Source organism: Cervus elaphus, chromosome 16, assembly GCF_910594005.1.
Source record: "Cervus elaphus chromosome 16, mCerEla1.1, whole genome shotgun sequence".
NCBI classification, from domain to species: Eukaryota; Metazoa; Chordata; class Mammalia; order Artiodactyla; family Cervidae; genus Cervus; species Cervus elaphus.
This window is the reverse complement of record NC_057830.1, coordinates 7,002,614-7,026,113: the sequence shown is the minus strand read 5'-3', so window position 1 is coordinate 7,026,113 and position 23,500 is coordinate 7,002,614. Positions and strand designations below refer to the sequence as shown.

The 23,500-nt window shown below is 48.8% G+C and overlaps 1 protein-coding gene across 1 annotated transcript in view; it reads left to right on the top strand.

Annotated features, from left to right (window-relative positions):
- Nucleotides 1–22,203, top strand: part of PAPPA (pappalysin 1) — a 253,037-nt gene extending 230,834 nt beyond the window's left edge. Inside the window, exons 21-22 of the mRNA XM_043927830.1 lie at nucleotides 3,567–3,665; nucleotides 21,809–22,203. Coding sequence (XP_043783765.1) covers nucleotides 3,567–3,665; nucleotides 21,809–21,916 — 207 coding nt within the window. The 3' untranslated portion in view covers nucleotides 21,917–22,203. The remainder of the gene's footprint in view (nucleotides 1–3,566; nucleotides 3,666–21,808) is intronic.
- Nucleotides 22,204–23,500: the final 1,297 nt, after the last annotated feature.

Genomic DNA, 23,500 nt, shown 5'->3' with positions numbered 1-23,500 from the left:
ATGGATCGGCCCAAGGTTGCATAGCATAACAGACATAGAGCTAATGCATGAACCCAGGTCTCCTGGCTTCCAGGCCTGTGAATTTTCTCCTCCACCGGCCACTCCTGCCCACAGACCACCCCCTGGCCTGTCAGGGTCACAGCGCAGCCCCCGGGTTGTATTTCTTTCTGTGTATGGGCTAGGGACCTCCTGTGGCATCTTCTTAGGGCACAGGACACTGTAGTTTTTAAGAACTCCCCTTCTCCCAAGATTCAGCAGAAATGGCAAAACCAAAGCCAAGAACCCAAGACAGTGGCATCCTGCCATCTCTCTGGATCGGTCCAGCATTTCAGAAACAGGAAGCTTGGGTTACCTGGGCATGCCTTCTGCTGAGTCGGCAGTTGGGGCGACCAGTGTGACAGCAGAATTCGATCCCTCCTTTGACTCAGCACTAAGGCCTTGGAGACCCTCACCTGCCCGGCTCTGAGCTCTGCCAAGTGATGCTTATCGCCTCTGCCCTTGCAGGCGCCCCCTTGTCTCCTTGCCTTCTAATAGCTTGTCTCTTATCTGGGCTGGAAAGTATGCTTAGAAAAGGCACAAATGCTGGGTCCAGGGAGGAGCTATCATCCTGGAATATCTACAGTAGCCGAGATTGATAGGGTTTGGGAACCTTGAGCCGCCTCCCCTCTGCCCCAAGCTGTATCTAAATTAGTAACTTAATTGCTTGTCTATCAGAGCTTCACTGGGGGCCTATTCTGCGCCCAGCACTGGTCTACGTTCCGAGAGTGCAATGCTTTTAGTCAAGTGAGAACAGTAACTATGCTCTCTTGACTCATCTAGATATCTTCTTAACCTTTCATCCATCCATCCATCCACCCTTTTACTGATCATTTTACAAGATAAACAAGCATTTAAGGAAAATGTACTTGATAAAGGTTTGCTCAAATTGCCAGCATTTTGCTAGGAAATCTAAGATATAAAAATTTGGATGACATACATCCCCTGTCTGTAAGGAACTCACAGTATAGTAAAAGAGATAGTTAAAGAAGAATTCTAAACTGATACACCAAGAACTATAAGCCAAGCAGGTGCAGGAAGCTTCAGAAGCACACGGAATCCCAGGGTTATAGGGAAGGCATTTTGGAAGGGTGACGTTTGAGCTCTATCTTGAAGGATGACTTGTTTGCCCGAACACACTGTTAGTAGAAGTAGCAGCATGAGAAACACCAGAGAGAAACCTCTGGTTGTAGAGCTTCTCACATGTGATTCTCTCTCTATAGAAAGTCTCCCGTCTCCACCCCCTGATTAATTTCCACCATCTGATTAACTCCTACTCTATCTTATGATCTCAGCTGAAACAATCATTTCCTCGGAGACCCCTTCATGGACTTCTCTGATTAGGTCAGACCTTCCTGCTCTTAATTCTAACAGTATCAGGTACCTTTCCTCCCAAGTTCTTATCCAAGTTAAAATCAGCAATTAGATAAGTGATCCCTTGAACAAAGTCTGCCTCCTCACTACAATGTAAGGCCTAGAGGAGGAGGAGCTCTATTGGGTTGCCCCAAAAGTTCATTCAGGTTAGTCTTTAACCTTTTAGGGAAAATCCGAACAATGTTTTGGCCAACCCAATACATCGACTCATTATTACATCCCCACCCCCCATTTTTTTAAAGTACAATGTGTGACACATAGTAGGTGTTCAACAGACAGGATTGAATAGAAGATGAATAGATAGATGGGTGGGTGGGTGGCTGGATGGATATAGCAGCAGGAAAGGGTACATAGAAAAGAGTAGCTAGTAATGAGACTAGAGATACTTTTCAGTGACCCAATAAAAAAAGAAACACTTTTATTTTATTTTTATTTTATTTTTCTTCCTCCTCTTCTTCTCCAGCTACTCCTTTATCAAGCCAGTTCTTTTTATTTTAGGAAAGGGACATTTGGTTTCTGTGATTAGTCCTTTCTATATGATGCGAGAAAGAACATAGGAAAGAGAGCCCGCAGACAGATCTCCTAAGGCTCAGAAAAGAGCAGAGGGCTTAGCCTTTGCGGCCACTGCCTCTCTGCTCTAACACGAATGTGGTTACTGTGTCCGTTGCGGCAGTCACAGGCAGAATCCACGTGAGTTCACAGCCTTGCGTGTGTGCACACGCCGTTGGGCGCAGCTCTCTCTGCTCTTGGCTCTGTCTTGCTGAGAGCTTTTTTAGACCCTAGTAGGGTGGTGATGAAATGGAATCAGGCCTCAAGAGTTGGTGGCACAAAGACTGTGTGAATCTGGAGCACAGACGCACGAGACAAGGATGCCACGCAGGCTGGCCTCCTTGTGAATTTGGGTCTCCCCAGAGCAAGCCCACAGAAGTCAGGGTGGGAGGGAGAGACCAGTGGGTCACAGAGGTGGTGCTGAGAGGCAGGGGTCTTAGCCAGCTGTTGACATCTTCTTTCTCATCAACAAGTCACTGAGCATCAGAGACCCCCAAGTTGAACTTTAATCAGAGAAGTTTCACTTTGATTTCCTTTCTGTATTAGAGGGTTACACAGGATTACCTCTGATGAGGGGAGGGGTATGTTCATTGCTTTGAGAAAACACTGGTCTAATCCTGCCTCTTTATTTTACCACTGGGAACCCTGAGGCCCAGAGACAATAAGCCACTTAACTGAAAATGACCAAGTAGCCAACCAGGTTAGACAGTATGCTAAGTGTTCAGGTGGGAAATGCAAGTGCTAGGGGTTGCAGAGACCCCTGCCTCTGCCCTAAACTGACTGTGGGTTCAGATCAGTAATAACTCTATCATCTTTTCTTCATCTTTCAAGCATCACAGAGTTGGAGAAACACGGGGAAGAAAAGAGAGAAATCGGCATATTCTAGATATAACCTAGAAGGGTAAAGAAAAATGAGATGTCAGCTTAGATTGAAATCTCTTCTCTACCTCTGCCAGTTTGCTCATGGCCAAGTCCCTTTCTTGCTCTGAGCCCCAAGGTCTTAATGTGTAAAGTGGGAAGAGCAATGCCTACCTCACGTGTTTTTTTTTTTGAGAACAAGAGGGAAAACCAACATGGAAGGTGTGTGACGTCCAGTATATCTATACTCTCGTGTTAGAGGAGAATGTGCCCGCAATCACACACCAACCATTGTACCAAATTCCTATGAATTCTTACATTCAGTCTCTATAGTTCTTTGTTAGTTTACATGCAGCTTCCCAGTGTATTTGCATATATATTTATTGTGAATTATGGTTGTCTATCTACTACCAGGAAAGTAGGGGGAGGGGTTAGATTTTCTTATTTCTCCAAGTGAAAGGAGCCCTGTGCTTCAGGAGGACTAGTGCTTTTGCACACCCAGCATATAAGTGTGTGTCTCCTAGCATAACTGTGGTTGAGTGGGGAAAAAATCTTGGCTAGTTAAGAGTCTTTAAAAATGGCAGACGTGATGATTTGTCCAAAAGGGTGTAGGGATTTGAAGCCAGGTAGGCTGACTCAGAGGTTTGTGAGAAGAAGAGAGACAGCTGAATATTTAGAGAAGCCATTCGCTGCTCACTCCAGGATGCTCATCAGGCCTCCCTTCTTCCTGCCTCTCTCCTCACGTACAGCCCTTCATGGGAGACAATTACTGCGATGCCATCAACAACCGAGCCTTCTGCAACTATGACGGTGGAGATTGCTGCGCTTCTACAGTGAAGACCAAAAAGGTAGGTAGGCCAGTGCGCCCCCCTCTGCAGCCGTCTCCAACTCACTGGCCCAGGATCAACCCTGGGTGTTGGACAACCCATTGTCCTGGCTGTGTCAGCATTCCCCTGCGAGTTTCATTGTGTCCTATGGCATTGTATTTTTCATTCTTTTACTCAGTGGTGGTGGTGGTTTAGACGCTGAGTCATGTCTGACTCTTGCGACCCCATGCACTGTAGCCCCTCCAGGCTCCTCTGTCCATGCGATTCTCCAGGCAAGAATACTGGAGTGGGTTGCCATTTCCTTCTCCATGTTACTCAGTAGTTGAGCTCATATCATGTGCTGAGCGCTGAACTAGGTGTGGAGGTTCATGGATGATCTTTGGAGATGAGGTCCCTTAACCTCAAGGCTTAGAGTCAGGTATGGAAGCTGGCAAGTTGAAGAGCGATGCTTTTTAAAGGAAAGGACAGAATTCTCTGAGGATCCAGGCAAAGGGTTGGAGAAGACTCTGTGGCGGGATCTTCATCAACGCACACCACTGAGGGATGAGAAGGGGCAGGGAGGTGGCTAGGAGAAGTGTCTGGGGCAGGAGGCTGGCATGTGAAGTCCTAGAGCGCACAGGTTTAGGGAGTAAGGCTAAAGCCTAGGGGAAGATGGAAGATGAGACGTTCCTGACAAGGTAAGTTGTGCTCTTTAAGCATTTAATAACGTCTTTCATTGTTCACACCTGGAAAATCAGTGGGTGTGGTCTCGGTCACCATTTTCTTCCTTAGCATATTAGGATGTCGAGGAGGTGATTCAAGTATTTACGGTAAAACTGGAGCATCCAGTTAAGATGTGGTGCACCCCCCCCCCCCCCCACAGAGGAGTGGCTACCTCCACTTTCCTCCTGGTGAGAGCTGGAACCAGAGTTTGGTGCCTGGGACAAGAGTTGGGAGAGAGGTGACCAATCTGGCCCAGTGTGAGTTAAAAAGTATTCCTGTGATGAATGAGTTCATCGGGAACAGTTTCTATTTTCATGTGCATTTATATTCTAAGCTGAAAAATCATTTGACCTTCTCTCTCATTTTAAAGAGGGGAAACTGTTCTTGGCGGGGGCGGTGCACACTCATGGTCATTTCGGCTACAGAGCCCTCTGTGATGACGTGGTCCAGACTTTGCATTGCCTTAATGGGGGTTCTGAGACCCATCAAGGAGGGATGATTTGTCCAAGGAAGAATAGTGAGTGATAGAGCGAGGTTCCTGGCTTCTGTCCCTGCCCCTTTGTACTTCAGCGTCCTTAAGACAAATTGTTCCTTTAAGAAAGATGCTCTGATTCTAAACGAAGGGGTAAACAGGGCAAGACCCAAGAAACACTCAAATTGGAGACCTGTTACTGCATCTCTCGGTAGGTGCCAGGCTTACTGGTTGTGTTTGCTTTGCTGTATATTGTTAGTATACTTAGTATATGGTTGTGATGTACAATAATTTATGAAACTGTTCCTCTCCAACTTTTGATTTTAACTTTTCGGTGATTTCATCTTCTCACAATGACAATGATGCTAATGAACATTTTTGCACAGACATATTCTGTAACTGTAATTATTCATTTATAACTGAGTCTTGGAATTGACATGAGTAGGATATAAGACGTGAGCATTTTTTTAATATTTTAATCTTATTGGCATATATTTGGTTTTCAGAGTTTTGTTAGTTTCAGGTGCAGAGTAAAGTGATTCAGTTATACATACAGTCCTTCTTTTTTAAGATTCTTTCCTCATATAGATTATCACGGAATACTGCATAGAGTCCCCTCTGCTATACAGTACAGCCTCGTTGGTCATCTGTCTTACGTATGTTAGTGTGTGTGTTTACCCCAAGCTCTTGATTTATCCCTCCCATGCCATGTATCCCTTTTGGTGACATAAGTTTGTTTTTGATATCTGTAAATCTGTTCCTGTTTTATGAGTAAGTTCATTGGTATCTTTTCAAAAAATTAGATTCCACATATGAGTGATATCATATTTGTCTTTCTCTGTGTGACTTCACCTCTTATGGTCATCTCTAGGCCCATCCATGTTGCTGCAAATGGCATTATTTCATTCTTTTTATGGCTGAGTAATATTCCATTATATATATATGTACCACATCTTCTTTATCCTTTCCTCTGTCAGTGGACAATTAGATAACTTCCATGTCTTGGCTATTGTAAACAATGCTGCAGTGAACAGTGGGGTGGATGTTTAGTATATTCATTTTGACAATATTGATTCTTCCAATCCAGTAACATAGTGTAATCTTCCATCTGTGTCATAGCTGATTTCTTTCATCAGTGTCTTATCATTTTCAGAGTAGATGCCTTTTGTCTCCTTAGGTAGATTTATTCATAGGTATTTTATTGTTTTTGGTGTGATGGTAATTGGGATTGTTTCCTTAATTTCTCTTTCTGATCTTTTGTTGTTAATATATAGGAATGAGAGAGATGCCTGTGCATTTATATCCTGTGACTTTACCACATTGATTGATTAGCTCTTGTATTTTTCTGGTGACAGCTTTAGGATTTTCTATATACATTATCAGGTCATCTGTAAACAGTGTCAGTTTCACATCTTTTTTTCCAGTTTGGATTATTTTTATTTCTTTTCTCTGATTGCCATGGCTAGGACTTTCAAAACTATGCTGAATAAAAGTGGTAACAGTGGGTTTCCTTGCCTTGTTCCTATCTTAGAGGAAATGCTTTTGGCTTTTTACCATTGAGAATGATGTTAGCTATGGGTTTGTCTTATATAGCCTTTATTATGTTGAGTCAAATTCCCTGTATTCCCACTTTCTGGAGGGCTTTTATCATAAATAGGTGTTGAATTTTGTCTGAAGCTTTGTCTGTATCTATTGAGGTGATCATATGGTTTTTATTCTTCAGTTTGTTCATGTAGTGTATCACACTGATTGATTTGCAGATATTGAAGAATCCTTGCATCCCTAGGATAAATCCTGCTTGATCATGATGTATGATCCTTTTAATGTGTGGTTGCGTTTGATTTGCTAGTAATTTTACATCTATGTTCATCAGTGATATTGACTGGTAATTTTCTTTTTTTGTGTGTGGTGTATTTTGTCTGGTTTTGGTATCAGGATTATGATGGCCTCATAAAATGAGTTTGAGAGTGTTCCCTCCTCTGCAGTTTTGGAAGATTTTCAAAATGATAAGCGTTAACTCCTCTTTAAATGTTTGATAGAGTTTGCTGTGAAGCCATCTGGTCCTGAACTTTTGTTTGCTGGAAGTTTTTTAATCTGTGTTTAAGTTTCAGTACTTGTGATTGGTCTCTTCATATTTCCTATGTCTTCCTGATTCAGTCTTGAAAGGTGGTATCCTTTAAGAATCTGTCCATTTTTTTTCCTAGGTTGTTCAATTTATTGGTGTGTAGTTGCTTCTAGTAGTCTCCGTGGTCATTTGTATGTCTATGATGTCTGTTGTAACTTCTTTTTCATTTCTAATTTTATGGATTTGAGTCCTCTCCCTTTTTTTCTTGATGAGTCTGCCTAAAGGTTTATCAATTTTGTTTATCTTCTCAAAGAATCAGCGTTATGTTTCATTGATCTTTGCTACTGTTTTCTTCATTTCTATGTCATTTATTTCTGCTCCAATCTTTATGATTTCTTTCCTTCTGCTATCTTGGAATTTTGTTTGTTCCTCTTTAGTTGTATAAGAGGTACAAGGTATAAGGTTAGGTATAAGGCTATGTTGTTTATTGAAATTTTTCTTGTCTCCTGAGGTAGGATTGTATTGCTATAAACTTCCCTCTTAGAAATGGTTTTGCTGCGTCCCGATGGTTTTGGATTGTTATGTTTTCATTGTCATTTGTCTCTAGGTATTTTTTTTTTCTTGATTTCTTCAATGATCCATTGGTTGTTTAGTAACATATTGTTTAGTCTCCATGTGTTTGTGTTTTTAAAGTTTTTCCCCCTAGTAATTGATGTCTAACTCCTAGCATTGTGGTTGGAAAAGATGTTTAATTTCAATTTTCTAAAATTTACCAAGGCTTGATTTGTGGCCCAAGATGTGATCCATCCTAGAGAATGTTTCACATGCACTTGAGAAAAAAAATGTATTCTGTTGCTTTCAGATGGAATGTTCTATAAATATCAATTAAGGCCTGTGTTTTCTTCTTGATTTTCTGTCTGGATGATCTGTCCATGTATGAGAGTAGTGTATTAAAGTCACCCATTATTAATGTGTCTATTTCTCCTTTCCTGGCTGTTAGCACTTGCCTTATATATTAAGGGACTCCTATATTGGGTGCATATAAATGTATAATTGTTATATCTTCTTGGATTGATCCCTTGATCATTATGTAGAGTCCTTCCTTGTCTCTTGTACTAGTCTTTATTTTAAAGTCTGTTTTGTCTGACATGAGTGTTGCTATTCCAGCTTTCTTTCGATTTCCATTTGCATGGAATACCTTTTTCCATTCCCTCTCTTTCAGTCTGTATAGGGCCCTAAATCTGAAGTGGGTCTCTTGGACAATATATACATAGGTTTTGTTTTTATATCCATTCAGACAATTTGTGTCTTTTGGTTAGACCATTTAATCTATTTACAGTTAAGGTGATTATCAATATGAATATTCTTATTGCCATTTTGTTAATTGTTTTGGGTATTTTTGAAGGTCTTTTTTCCTCTTCTCCTGTGATTTGATGCCTATCTTTAGTAATGTGTTTGGATTGCTTTTTCTTTATTGTGTGTATCTGCTGTAGATTTTTGGTTTGTGGCTCCCGTTAGATTTTGATATAGCAGTCTATATATGTACCAGATTGTTTTCAGTTGCTGATCTCTCAAACACATTTCTAATATCCTGTACCTGTACTCTCTTCTTCTCATGATCGCTGGTTTTTATATATATTTGTGTGTGGATGATTTCCTAACTTTATGTTTGCATTTACTGGTGAATTCCCTGTTTGTAATTTTCTTGATTCTTGTTGTGGCCTTTTCTTTCCTACCTAGAGAAGTTCCTTTAGGATTTGTGGTACTGAATTCTCTTAGCTTTTGCTTGTCTGCAGAACTTTTGATTTCTCTGTTGAATCTGAATGAGGGCCTTACTGGGCAGAGTAGTCTTGATTGTAGTGTATGTGAAACCTTGTGTGTCCTGCGAGAGTGAAATCTTTCATTTCCCCCAGTCCCAAGGAGCTCCCACACTCGAGCCAAATGCTTTGGGGTTTCTTCTTCCTGATGCCTTGCCCACAGGCTGGGGAGACTGATGCAGGGCTCAGGACACTCACTCTTGCGGGAGAACCTCTGCAATATAGTTCTTTTCCAGTTTGTAGGTCACCTGCCCAGCAGCTATGGGATTTGATCAGGTCAGGGAAGTGCCCTTCCTCTTGCTCTTATTGTGGCTGCTTCTTAGACTGTAAAATCTCTGTTTTGGTAGGCTCCAGTCTTTTCTATTGATGGTTGTCAGCAGTTAGCTGTGATATTGGTGTTTTCCCGAGAGGACCTGAGCTCAGCTCCTTCCACTCTGCCGTCTTTTCTGGGATCGAGGGACTGTCTATAGTTGGGATGCTTGCTGCCCCTTTCCTTAGCAGGTACTGGCCGTTGTCCCCTTGCTGTGGGGTTTGCGACAGCGGCCCCTGGCAGGCCCCTGGACAGCAGGTTTGGGTCTCGTCGCCTCGGCCTGCGCCCACCTCTGAGGCCCACGGTGGCGGCAGGACGGATGCCTGCTCACAGAGCTCCTGTGGGTGGCGTGCTGGTGTCCGGGAGCCCACGCGGGGAAAGCAGCCCTGCTGGTGGTCCCGCCCCCTCGTCACACACCCCCTAGTAACAGCGCCCTGACGCTGGTGGGCCCAGGCTTCTTCCAGGTACACCCTTGGTTGCCACAGCCTAGACTTTTCAGGCTCTTCTGCGCAGCCAACCGCGTTCTTCTCCCTGGGTCCGCCCCCGGAAGCCTCGTCTTCTGCACCCAGCGCCCCCCGCACGGACAGAGGAATGCCTCGGCCTGGGAGCCAGCGAGGTGCTGTGTCTCCTCGGAAGCTCCTCTTCCATCCAGTCTGACCTTCCCACTGGTGAGGAGACACCCCTGGGTGCAGGAACCTTCCCTCCTCCAGAGCTCCCTCCCTGGGGCGCAGGCCCGTTCAGATTCCTTCCTTTTCTTTCTCCTTCTGTCTTACCTGGTTACGAGGTGGTTTTCCTGTCTCTTTGGAAGTCTGAGGTCCTGTCGGCATTCAGCAGCTGTTCCGTGTGAATGGTTCTCCTTGTAGATGTGTTTGCAGTGTTTGGTGGGAGAAGGTGAGCTCCATGTCCTACTCATCCTCCATTTCAATGCCCCCTCCAGGTCTGAGTATTTTGAAGCCTCTCCATTCCTGATGCCAAATGAATACACTGTGTCTCTTTTACTCCCTTGGAGTCAGCCACTTTGGCAGTGAATAGACAATGAAGCTTGTGTAGAATTATGACATGTTATTCATCTGACACCATCAGCTAGAAAAACAGCAGCTCTGATTGAAAGAATTTTCCTAACAACTATAACTTAGGTACTAAAATATTAAAATTTAAAACTCACACATTAAAATATAAAAACTAATTTTATTGGGAAACTTTCTTAAACAGATTGTTATTTCTAGAATGCATGGTAGGGACATGCAGTCGTAATTCAGGCTCAGGTGCGGATTCCAGGTTATTACAGTCACTTGAATATATAGATAGTATACCTCAAGTGGTCCTTTTGGCTCGCTCTTTCTGTCCTAGGTTCAGCTGCAGCAGTTTCAGGCTCCAGGGCTCAGAGATGAGTGTTGTCTCTTGAATCAAGGACCCAGAGTCTATTCTCTTGCTAGTTCTGAATATGTTTCCTCGTCCTTTTTCCCCCCTTTTCTATCTACATTATGAATGTAATTTTAGCTTTTTGTGTTAAAAGACTACCTTCTTCCATGTTTTTACTATCTTCCTGTTGGCCACGGCTATGGAATGTAGGTGAGCACGCTTCCTCCCTGAAAGGAGATGTGTGTTCGTGGAGCAGCTCTATGGGCTGGCCACAGGGCAGAGTCCAGCGCCATCCCTGCCCTTGTGGAGCTCGTGGTCTGTCGGGGGGGCCAGATTATGAGCAGTCAGGTATGTTTCTGCTGTTAGTCACTCAGGTGCATCTGACTTTTCTGCAACCCCATGGACTGTATTCCGCTAGGCTCCTCTATCCATGGGGTTTCTCCAGGCAAGAATACTGGAGTGGGTTGCCGTTTCCTTCTCCAGGGGATCATCTGGAACCCAGGGATCAAACCCACATCTCCCACTTGGGAGGTGGATTCTTTACTGCTGAGCCACCAGGAAAGCCCCACTGAGGTAGAGAGCTATGTATTTAGTGACCTTTGAAGAAGAGACAGTGAAGGGAAGGTGGGGGCTCATTTGGAGAACAGTGTGAAGGTCAGAGAAAGCGTTCCCGAGGAAGAGAGGTTTACACTGAGACCTGAAGAGTGAGTAGGAACTTTCCTGGTGCAGGTGCATGGTGGTTGGGAGGAGAATGGGGAGAGCTGTGGGAAGTCTGTGTGACCTTCACCTGTGGATTAGAGCGCCTGATGGCCTCTGTCATAGTGAGGGTGGCTTTACCGTAGTTATTGCATGCTCAGAAGTGTCTGGACGTCTCTTCAGATGTGAGACTCCTGAAGTCTGACTTCTGGAGAACAAAGGTGATGCAAATTAAAGTCATACTCCTACAGTTTAAATTCCCCAATCTAACTTCTACATAAACTCCAACTTCTTGAAACCCTCTGCTCTCTCATCTCCAGCCAACTGTCCTTGCAGTGGCTGCTTTTTAGAGACAGAAGATGATAAGACAGGACGCCTGTTAGTGAACTGCCACACGTCAGACACGCATCCTCCCTTACCGTCCCAACCCCGGCAGGGCACTGGGAACCGGTTTGGGCTTGTGTGTTAGTCACTCAATTAAGTCTGACTTTGCAACCCCATGGGCTGTAGCCCGTAGCTCACCAGGCTCCTCAGTCTGTAGAATTCTCCAGGCAAGAATACTGGAGTGGGTAACCATTCCCTTCTCCAGGGGATCTTCCCAGCCCAGGGATCGAACCCGGGCCTCTGCATTGCAGGCAGATTCTTTACCAGCTGAGCCAGCAGGGAAGCCCTTAAGTTCGGGCTTAGCGAGTACTTACAGGACTTGCTAGAGTTTACTGGCTGCAAGCGCCACGGGCCAGAGTCGAACTCAGTTCCTTCTAAGTCCCAAGCCTGGCTTGTTCTGCTGCAGGGGCTGCGCCGCAGAAGAGGGAGGCGGGGGCGGCGGCTAGCAGAACCTGTCCTCAGCGCACCTGGGCGTGACCCTACCTGGTCCAGCTGGAGACATTTCGCTGTGGACCCAGAATGCCAGGGAGCCTTGGGTCTGGGACCCCTTCCCGCTCACTTTGACAAGGCAAAAAGCAGCTTTCCTCAGGGTGGGGAATAGCGGAGACTCCCAGCCCTGCCAGTCATCCTTGACTGCCCAGACAGGAGTTTCCCCTGAGCACAAAAACGTCCTGCCTTTCTGTCTGCAGCTTCCATAGCAGGAAGCCTCTCGGGGCAGGAGAGGGGCCAGAGGCTGGCCAGATGCCCCCATACCACTCCCATCTCTCACCTGCTGGCCTAGTTCACCCCCGCCTGTACTCATGGCCCCGGTTCCACCTCATGGCAAGTCCCCTGCCCCTAAACTCCCAGCCTGGTGCTCAGAATCTCATTGACAGCATAGACAGACTCCCTGCACTTTCCAAAGTGACCGTAATCAAGCGCTTACCATGTGCTTGGCCATGGGTTAGCATATCTGTGCATATTATTCCGTTTAGACTCCAGAACCGTCCAACAAGGCCCACATCTGAGACCCAGAGAGGTGGAATCACTTATACAAGGTGGTGGACCTCTGTGTAGGATTTAGGATTTCCTGACACCAAGCAAATGACAGATAGTAGCTACTGTGTTTCGAGAGCTTACTGTCTACCAAGCACAGTGCCACCTTTTCTCCCGCGTGTCATTTTATTTCATCAGCACAGCGGCCCCGCTGTAGGCACGGTCCTTTTCATCCTCACCGTACAGATGGTACAACTGAGGCTTAGACAGGTTGAGGTCACACAGCTGGTAAGTGGTGGAGCTGAGACACAAAGGCTGTGATTCCAAGTCATGCAGCCCCTGCCTCTGACCCTTGTTCTGAACGTCCGCTTGCTCTGGGCTCGCACCGTGCCCTTCCTGGGGTCCCTTTCCTGTTGCATCCTGGTCCTCCTGGACTGGGGTCCTGGAACTCCAGCCCCCGGGGGAAGCACTCCATGCCTTCTCCTGCTCTTCCTTCCTCCTACTCTCCACCTAAAACCTCCTTCTGGTCCCTGGAGCTGGGGCCTCCCCGTCACTTCAGCCAGAAGGATGTCTGTCTGCTCCCTCTAGCGTCCCCCCTCGCTTGTCTGTATAGACCCAGCTGTTCCCCTCATCTGCCTTGTGGGGTGACCTGGGCCCTGCTGGAAGACGAGACAGGACGAGTGCGGGACTGTCAAAGGAAACTCCGCCTGCCAGGCATGCCCAGCCTCCTACCCAGGCACCTGTGTGCACTGCGAGGTCGGTATTTTCTTATTGGAGCCACGAGGAGTCTAGAATACAGAGCAGATCTCCAGGGTGGTTGCTTCAACAGCTTTGCCCCACACCAACGACAAACAGCCATTATTTCTAATTGGACTCATTCTAGGTACACATGTGTAGCAGGGTATAAGGGAGGAAGGAGAAATAACCTTCAAGTGCTTGACATACCAGTGTTTTCCAAGGCGTGGTGGGCTGGAATGGTGGTGATGGTCATGTTTTGGTTGGCTGCTAAGAGACTGATTCTGGAAGATGTCTGGGGAGCTGCGGTGTGGTCCCAACTCTACAGCTCAGCTCTGCAGCCATGGCCAGGCCGGGCTTGCCTTGAGTTTTTATCTCCTGATGTTTGGATTAGATTCATGGCTAAGGACTCTCCATGTGCCTTCCTGAGTGAGGTGGTCCTTGAGCAAGAACTTGAAGGTTAATCAGGGTCAGGGGGCCAGGGGAGAGTAAAAAAATTGGTCCCAGGAGCGTGTCTCAGCACAGGATGACATGCCTAACTGATGGCATGAAGCGTAGGGTTGCCACCTGTATTTGCTCAAATCTAAGTGAAAAGCTGCTTGCTTGAGGAAGGGCATGAAACCCCAGTGGAGCTCATTGGTCTAAGGAGGCTAGTGATTCTGTAAGATAGGGGAAGACAGTCAGAAGCTTTAGATGGGAAGCAGTCGTCTCAGCTTAGCAACCTGAGTGGTCCTCTGAAAAGGAGTCAGGTTGGCATCGCATCTCTGTGCACGGCCCTCTGTACCTCTCCACTTCCCCAAGTGAACACCGGTCCTCCCAACAGCCTGCCAGGCCCTGGGTGCTCTGCCCACACCAGACCTCACCCCCCACCCCCCATCGGTGCTGTCCTCCACTTCACTCCAGCCCTCTGGACTCCTTGCCACCCTGCACACAGGTCAGGCAACCTCCTACCTTCCAGCCTTCACCACGAGCTGTTCTTTTGGCCAAGAACATTCTTCTCCATTCATCCTCATGACTCACCCCAGGTCTCTTGGCCAAGTGCTGTGTGCTCAACGTGACCCACCTTGACCACCCACCTTCCGTCACCTCTGGCCCTTCTGCACCTGTTGACCTTGGCTTCCATGTCTTCCTTCCTTCCATAACACGCATCACTTTGGCACATATTGTAAGAATGTATGGATTATTCATTGCCTGGCTATCTCTATACCTCCTGCTGTTGGAAGGAAAATTTCATGAGAGTGAGAAGGTGCATTTATTTTAGTCACTGTTCTATCCCAAATTCCCATGTCCCCTACTGCTGAGACCCTGCTATGTGATAGATACTGCTAGGCCATGAGCAGATGGGCCAGGCCCAGCCGTGTGGTCATGGGGACCTGTGGGCAGGCGCTGAGAGTCCAGGAAATTCTAATGGAGATACAACAACTAAGGCAAATCGCCAGAGCTTCTCAGAGAAGACAACGTTAAGGGTGAGACGGGGAAGTCGCAGCAGGTCTTACCTGGGTAAAAGTAGTGAGGGGAAGGCCAGGGAGAAAGATGAGAGAGAAGCGTGTTCCTGGCAGAGGGCAGAGTCTGTGCAAAGCCCAGAACAAGGGAACACAGTCAGGAAACTCTGATTCCCTGAAAATGGCCGGAGCACAGTGCAAGAGATGAAGGCGTGAGAGGTGAACCTGCAGGCATGAGCAAGGCTTCTGTAAGCCACCCTGGGGAATCTGAACTTTCTCTAGGGGGCAATGGGAGTAGTCAATGATTTTAAACACTGAACCAGCCGAGAGAATCCTAGAAGGCTTCCTGGAAGAGGGAACACATGTGCTCAACTAGGAAGATGAGTCAGACACAGTAGGCAAATGACTAAGCCAAATAGACTAATTCTTCCCCCCACTGGTTTCTGGAGTGTTAGGATTTCCCTCACCTGGGGTGTAACTTTGACTTTTTTTTTTTTCCTGTGGGTGAATTCAACACTCATTTCAACTCGATCCTATGAAAAGAAGCAGGCCTTTCTATCCCCCTGGAATGACGATCATCTCAGCCACCACCAATGCCATTACCACATCACCACCACTGTCAACGCCATCCTTCACTGAGCACGAATTCTACACCAGGCCTTATGCAAGTGCTGTCCTTGATTTTATACTTTATCCAAAATACTTCTCCGTGGCAGGACTGTTACTTCTTCTGTAGTATAGATAGGCAAACTGAATCCCCCGCCCCACAAAGAAGTCACTTGCCTGCTAGCGTTTCACCAGCACACACCGCTACACCGCTAACAACACAAGGGATCAAACCCACGTCCCCTTGTCTGACCTGGTGCATTCCTCCACGTGACCCACGCTTTCTGTTTTCTCCTCCACTTACCCGCGTCTAAACAAGCTTTGGCATGCCCTGACTGCTGCATGCCCCGTGCCAGGCACAGATCTGCACAGTCCCAAGGGAGCCACAGAGGCGCCCCCCAGCATCAGGCCTTGGTCTGCTTGAGGTCACTAAGTCTCTCCATCAACACTCCGGCGACCCAGAGACTCATGGTGGTGAAGCAAGTCGCCCAGGGCCCTGCCGTGGGCGGGTGGACAGTCAGGCTCTCTGACCTTCCCTGCAGCATGCCTCCTGCTCCCCCACACCACCCACCCTCTGCTGTGACCTCCCTGTTGAGTGAGTCAGAAGCCAGCCTCAGACAGCCCTTCTGCCAGGGCCCCGTGGCATTGGCCAGGCTGCATTCCTGAGCCGCTCACACACACGCGGGTGGCGGTGTTACCCTGGGCAGCTCACCCACGGGTTGAAACCCCTGTGCTGAGCCTAGAGGGAAAAGCAAGAACCCTGGCCTTCCATCACCGACCTGGGCTTGTTGACAGAATCCCAGAGTGGGTGGCCAAGCCATTTATGGGACAGACTAGCTGCACAGTGCTGGGAATCCCAAATGTAAACTGGCCGCCGAGGCCTTGATGCCGTGGGTGGTAGGTTTGCTTGGGAGGCCATCCGGGGGAGAAGGTGGAAAGCTGCTCGGGGAATCCGGGCATCTGGGAATCGGGCTTGGAGCCAGCTTTATCGGGATGGGACTCTTCTCTCCAGACCTCAGCTTCTTCCTCTGTGAGAGGGGACCCTGCCTCCTACCCTACCTGCCTCTTGGGGGGAATGGTGCCGGGGAGCGGTTACAAATGGGGGTGTGGGTCCAAGGCACCCTGCCAGACAAGTGATTCACCTTTTCACATCTTCATTTCCTCTAAGATGTAAAACGAGGATTGTGAGAAGAGCTGCTGGGAAGGGTGAGTAACGGGGCGCCCGGCACATAATAAGAGGTAGAAGGCGAGTGACTATTAAACAGACCCCACAGCTCTCAGCCAGGATGGGGGATGGAGAGCTACCTTCCCCCTCTTGTTCTGGCTTGCCGACAGCTCTCGGTGTCCAGGGTGGGGGCTTAAAATCCTGCAGCATCTACCCGGTTGACAGGCCGTGAGGTCCAGGGCAGGTTTGAGACAGGCTGAGGCCTCTATTTTACCATCTGTAAGCTGGGTAGCTAAAGGACAGCAGCCTCTCGAGACTGGGTGGAGCCACGTGGGAATCATCCTGCCCACGGACGGCCTCAGGCAGTACCTGCGTGTGTGTGCACGCGGCCGTGGACCAGACCTGGGCGTGTCTCTTCCAGCTCAGACCTGGGGAACCTGGGGGAGCAGGTGGGGTTGGCGAGCTCCACCTTCCCTCACGAGTTGTAGATGCCCGGTCAGTAAGGACGCCTGTGGGCAGAAGAGACCCCCCAAGGCAGGCTCTGAACGGGCAGGTCACGGAGAGGCGAGAAGAAGGGCGAGATACCGGGCTTGTCCTCCGCACCGGGACCTCCACGGGCTGGTGTGCAGGTGGCATTGCTCCACTGGTCCTCACCAGACCCCTTGTCTGACCGATGGGGAGTCCAGCTCCACGGTTACCAAGGACCTGCTGAAGGTCGAGCGGGGTGCTCCCAGGCCCCTAGCAAGGGCTCCATCAGTGCACCTGCGTTTACAAGCATGGAAGGGCACAAGGAGCATCCCTGATCGTCCCCCTGAGACCAAACCTTCTAGACTTCATTGTGTTCTGACTAAGGTCCGTTCCCTGCGGATGCAGACCCATGTCTTTAGGGGAACGCTGAAACTCCCTGGGCCAGGCCAGGAGGAAAGCGTGTGCTCACGCCACGTCCCACACAGCCAGGGTGCCCACACGGGCCTGCGAAGCTCCCTGGCATCACAGGGTCCTGCTGGCTGATAACTCTGGAGAAGCTCCTGGGACTGGGGTGGCAGAAAGGGGGACGTGCAAGACATAAGCTGTGGAGAAGGGCAGCGTTTCCTGGTCTTTTCTGCACAGGGCCTCGCCTTCCACCTTTCTCGGGCTGAGAAGGAGTCTCAAACAGAAGGGAAGGTAGAGAGCATTAAAATCAACTCGGTGTACAGATAAGGACCCTGAAGGCAGAGAAGGGAGGTGACTTGTACGAAGTTACGCAGCACAGGAATGCAAGAGCAGAGGCTTGCTGACCGGTGCTGTCCCTGGGTATTTGTGCTTTCCTATGTCCCTCCATTCATGGGTCCCTTGAATGCCTGCCACGTGGTAGATGAAGAGGCCAGCCAGACACGAGGACTTCCCTGGTCGCCCGGTGGCTCAGACTGCACGCTCTCAATGCAGGGGGCCCGGCTACTATCCCCGGTCAGGGAACTAGATCCCACGTGTCACCACTAAACAATCTCACATACCACAGCTAAGACCCAGCACAGCCAAATAATACATATTAAAAAACAACCACCACACTGCCATAGCCCCTGCCCAGACGGCACAGGCATACAGGCACAGACGTGATTCGGTCCAAGAATGGGGCAGGGATAGAAGGCTAGGGAACGGGAGGAGCGTGATGGCCCCGTCTTTGGTCAGACCAAGGAGGCAGGAGGCAGTGCTTGCGGTAAGGCCTGGCGGATGAAGACGAGCTGGCCAGGGAAGAGCAGGAGCGGGGAGGAACAGGAACAGCTGAAGACTCAAACGCAGGAAAACACCTGGCGTCTTTGAGGAAACAGGAGACAAACAAGCCTCAGAGAGTGAGGGGATGAAGGGAACCAGATGAGGTCTAAGAAGGGTGTGGAGATCAGGCAAGGCCTTGAACTCTCTCTGAGGACTTTGTGTCTTATCCTAAGAGACAGAATCTGTTGCACGTTTGCCTGGGCGAGGTACAACAGGAAGCAGGAGAGAGGAACCATATGTGAGGCTGTCCCGAAAGAACCGTGGAGCCCAGTGGGGAGAGGGACAGAGGGAACCCACGGTGCGGGAGACAGGAGCGGTCACTGGGCATCCTAACGTTTGAACGAGGGCAAGGGCAAGAGGACGGGACGGCTCCGGGGGAAACAGGCCGCTCAGGCCGGGGAGGAGGAAGGCAGGAAGGGTGTCGTACAGGCAGGCAGTACGAGCCTGCGGGAGGCCAACTCAGCAGTGGGCGACCCGAGTGTCAGACCACGTGCTGGGAGGGTTTGCATCTTTCCCAACCGCCTGCATACGAACCGTCAAGGCGCAAACTTGCAAAGATGGGAACGTGCGTCTGGTTCCAGCGAGGAACTGGAACCTGTGCCATCGACGTCGGGCGTGAGTGAGATTGCCCTCCTCCGCCGTCTCTGATCACTGATGGACCTTCAGTGCTCCCTCCAGGCAGTGACTCTTCTTGCCTGTTCACGCCATGCCAGCCCTGTATTTCAGTCATTGTACGATGGTGCCTTTCAAGGTTCTGTACTGTAGGGTTAAAAATGTTTTCATTTTGTGTTTGTTTTTTATGTATTATTTGTGCAAAAAGTATTATAAACCTATTACGCGCAGTACTATATAGCTGACTGTGTTAATTGGGTACCTAGGCTAATTTTATTGGACTTAGGGTCACATTGGACTTAACAAACGTGCTCTGGGAATGGAACTCATTTGTATGGAGAGGACTTACTGTAATTTTTTTTTTTTTTAATCACCGTTTTCTAGATGCACAAATTCAAGGTGATGGCAGCGAAGGGGTTTTTCCCACACTTGTTCAGCGAGTATGAGGCAAGAGAGGATACTAATCCAGGCCTCTCTGCTCACAGGGTCTCCCCACTGGACCTTAGCTGTTAGATCTGGATGTGGCTCTGCCCTCAGTCTCCCCACTTTGGAGGATTTTCTCTAGGTCTCTTTCAAGTCTAACGTTCTCTGATTCTTGGGGCAGTGAAGAAGTTGCCGAAGAACACTCTAGATGGAAACGGTATGGCCCCTGCATACGCGTGGAGGCTGGGGAGTGTCCTGGAATCAGGCATCGTGAGCAGCTGAAAGCAGCAAGGCAGCCTCTCCATGGAAGTGGTAGCTGTGGGGATGCTCACCAGGGCATCCCACACCCGTGAGCTGGAACTGAAAAGAGAAGCTAGGCGTTGCACCAGCCCTGCTGCAGTGAGTCAGAGAGAGGGCGAGGTGAACACACCCGCATTCGTATTCTACAGCTTAGACGCTGGGGGCACACGAGTGAGCAAGGCTGACACAGTCCCCACCTTGCTTACCAAGGAGGAGGCACGCCGGGCATGCAGCAGGCATTGCTCGCTGTGCTCACTTTATTGGCTAATTCATTACCCCTCGTCACCACCGCTGGAGGGGCATGCGTTCGCCTCTCCCCCTCTAGGAGGGATCACTGAGGCTCAGAGAAATTGTTACCTGTTCAGGGTCACACCTCAGTTAGGTGAGAGAGCTGGGCCTTCTACATCAATCCTCCTGTTCATTCCTACACTTTTAAATTACTGAGAAGGTGCAGGCTGGGGAGGCAAAGAGGGAAGAAAGAAAGGCACAGAGCGGGGAGAAAAAGTGTTCAGGAGAATGAGCCCACAGCCAGAGGGACAAAGATGCGCTCTGAGCCTTGTGAGCACTCGAGACCCTGCCCAGGCAGGAGGCGAATGAGGTCATTAAATCCATCTGCGCAGATGGGGGACCCTCTAGGGAAAGTTCTATGCAAATGTCATGATGCAATGAGGTGAAATCCACTCGCGTCAGCCCAGGCTGGGGCTCAAGCAGGGACCGCACTGTGCTCTTTGCAAAGACAGATCCTCTGCCGTGTGGGGAGGACGTTCACTCTGCTGGGCTCTTTCTCACAGTTTCTAGAAAGGAAGGCCAGCCCAAGGTCACAAAGCATGTGAAGGGATGGGCTGGGAAATGAAAGTTGGGCCTCTCCAATTTTGTAATCTTTACATATATCAAATTGTCACGTTGTGCACCCCTCACTTTTTCTTATGCTAAAATCTGCTCCTAGGATCCTTTGACCTAATTTTCTGCAAAAAAAAAAAATCTCTTTGTGAAATGTTCCCCACCAGGATTTCGGGTGCTCTAGAACAGGGGTCCCCAACCTCTGGGACCTAATGCCTGATGATCTGAGGTGGAGCTGATGTAATAATAATGGAAATAAAGGGCACATTAAGTGTAATGCGCTTGAATCATCCCCAAACCATCCCCCGGCCCCTGGTCCATGGAAAAACTGTCTTCAACGAAACCGGTCCCTGATCCCAGAAAGGCTGGGGACCGCTGTCCTAGAAGGTGGTCTGAGCTTGCCGGAAAAAGCTTTTGTTATTTTCATCATCCCCAAATCAAAATTACCAATATGTGCAGAGAGTTAGGTTTTCCTAAAAGACATCATTGCATCTTTTATATCAGTGGATCCCCTCAACAGTCCTAGAAGCTAGATATTCCATTGTACAAGTCTATTAACCAACACTCATGTGGTACATGACAACTTTTCGCCCATGATTTCATTCAGCCCTCAGAGTCCACAATGCAAGGCAGGTCTTATTCCACTGATTTCACAGCGTGGCTTGCCTTACTTTAAAATACTGGATTTGTCACTTACTCATTTGGGCTTCCCTGGTTGCTCAGTGATAAAGAATCTGCCTGCCAATGCAAGAGCCACAAGAGACGTTGGTTTGACCTCTGGGTTGGGAAGATCCCCTGGAGAAGGAAATGGCAACCCACTCCAGTATTCCTACCTGGGAAATCCCATGAACAGTGGAGTCTGGTGGGCTACAGTCCATAGGCTTGCAAAAAAGTTGGAGACGGCTGAAGCAGCTAAACACTACCACCACCACTTTGGGCAAATGCCTGCCCCTTTTTGAGCCTCAGTTTCTCCACCTGTAAAAGGGCGGTTGCTTTAGTGCCTATCTTACAGAGTTGGACTTCCCTGGTGGCTCAGGCAGTAAAGCGTCTGCCTACAATGCGGGAGACCTGGGTTCAATCCCTGGTCGGGAAGATCTCCTGGAGAAGGAAATGGCAACCCACTCCAGTACTCTTGCCTGGAGAATCCCATGGATGGAGGAGTCTGATATATAGCCCATGGGGTCGCAAAGAGTCGGACACAACTCAGAGACTTCACTTTCACTTTACAGAGTTGTTGAAGAATTCAGCTCTTTCCTGGTTGTAAAGCATTGAGCACATTGCCTGACCTGTAATACATGCCCCTGAAGATGGAAACAGCTATGATAATGACCATGGTGATCCTAATAAAAGTTATCATAAGGCTAGCAAGAAGCAGAGTCATGACTTCAGCTTGACTCTGCTGCCCCCAACATCCAGTGATGAACCCTCTGCCCTGCACTGCTTCTCTAGAAATTTCTGTTTCAGCCCCAAGCACCTGGCTCACCTCTCCTGCCTTTCTCTCTGCAGGTCACACCCTTCCCCATGTCTTGTGACCTACAGGGTGACTGTGCTTGCCGGGACCCCCAGGCCCAAGAACACAGCCGGAAAGACCTCCGAGGATACAGCCACGGCTAAGGAAGGACAAGGAGCTGTCAAAGAATTCCCAGCGCCAGGACCCGCCTCCCTTTGGTATTGATTTCACAGTCAGCTGCTCAACGGAATGGCCTCTCCACACCAGGGATCCTTAGCACCCAACCGGTCTGCCTTTAATTTCACCCAGGAAGGACGCGTAGAGTGGGCGTGTGAACCAAGTCTCGCCATGTTGAATGATGGAATGGAATCCCATCTCAAAGTCTTAGAAAGATTGCACTTAGAGCGTGCAGTACCTGAGCCTCCTAAAATTCTAACCATTTGTCACATGACCACAGCGAGAAACATATTCTGTATCTAGGAGTGTGCCCATCTGTGGTTAGTACGCATGCATGCATACGCACCCATGCAAACATCCGTGGGAGGGCAGTTTTGGAGACTGAGCAGAGAAAGACTGGGACAGACTCAATCCTTCCTCTCCCAGGCTCTTAACCAACACTGTCCTTGGGAGAAAGAGAGTTACAGAAACTGCTAAGACCAAGTGTTAAATGCCAAGGTAGCTCACACCCTGAGGCTTATAGAATGCGTAAGGTGTGCCTGAGTGTGCAGTCCTTTGGGATTGGAAGTGAAATGGTCTCTGATCACCTCCCTTCTAGGGAAGTAGGACCCGAGGAAGAGGTAAAGAATCCAAGGTATGCGAAGCCCCCAGGGTTCGAGGCCAAGCTGGAAATGGCTTAGGATTGCAATGTCAAGGTATTATAACTGCCCCCGGCTTGAGGCCATAATATCCCTCACATCCCCCACGTCTTGCCTTGGGACCACACTTGCTGCTACTTTTCCAGCTGCTCTATCCTATACATTGAGGACCCCAAGGTGGTAGGACTAGGTTAGGAAAAACCCCCACACAACCAAACAGTCTGCCTTAAAAGTGACCCACATTTCCCCACCACTCCTCACATCTTAGTCCTTCTGCAAGGCAAAACCCCTCATTGGCCCACGTGGTGAGAAGTGAAGGCCCCCCTGGGTGGGCTTCTCATCCTGGAAGGGAACTGAGGGGCTTCAGATGCTGGAACCCTCACCGAGAGTCCAGAATGTCTAAGCCAGTGTTAGATTTTATAAGCAAGAGGAACAGTGTTACATTTCTATGATGTCAGAACCCTCTAGAAACTGTTGGGATGGCAGGGACTCTTGGGTTAGCATCCTTATCCAAGTCTTCCTGCCCCTCCAAGGCGAGAGCAGGCTTTGGGTCTGAGGACCTCATTGTGCCCTGAGTAGCAATAGTTCTGGAGCAGAGAAGCGTCTCAGATGGGATCCACACCTGGACTGTGTTCTAGAGGGGCCTTCAGGGGATAGCCCAAGGGTTCCCAGCCTCGGTCCCCACCCACCCAGCATGGTCATCATGCCTTCCACAGAGCCTTCAGCTCCCATACTCCCGTCCACCTCTGTCCTAGGGTGGCCCTTGCCTCTCTCCCATGTCCAGCCTCCAAAAGTTAAGAGGAAATTAGCCAGATGCTCACAGAAGCCCCCACCTCTTTGGGGTCCTTTTTGTTCAGCCAGTTAACCTGTCCACTCCTTTTGAATTAGTAAGGGAGGTGAGGAATACAGAATGAGGTGGAAAGAAGGCTGACA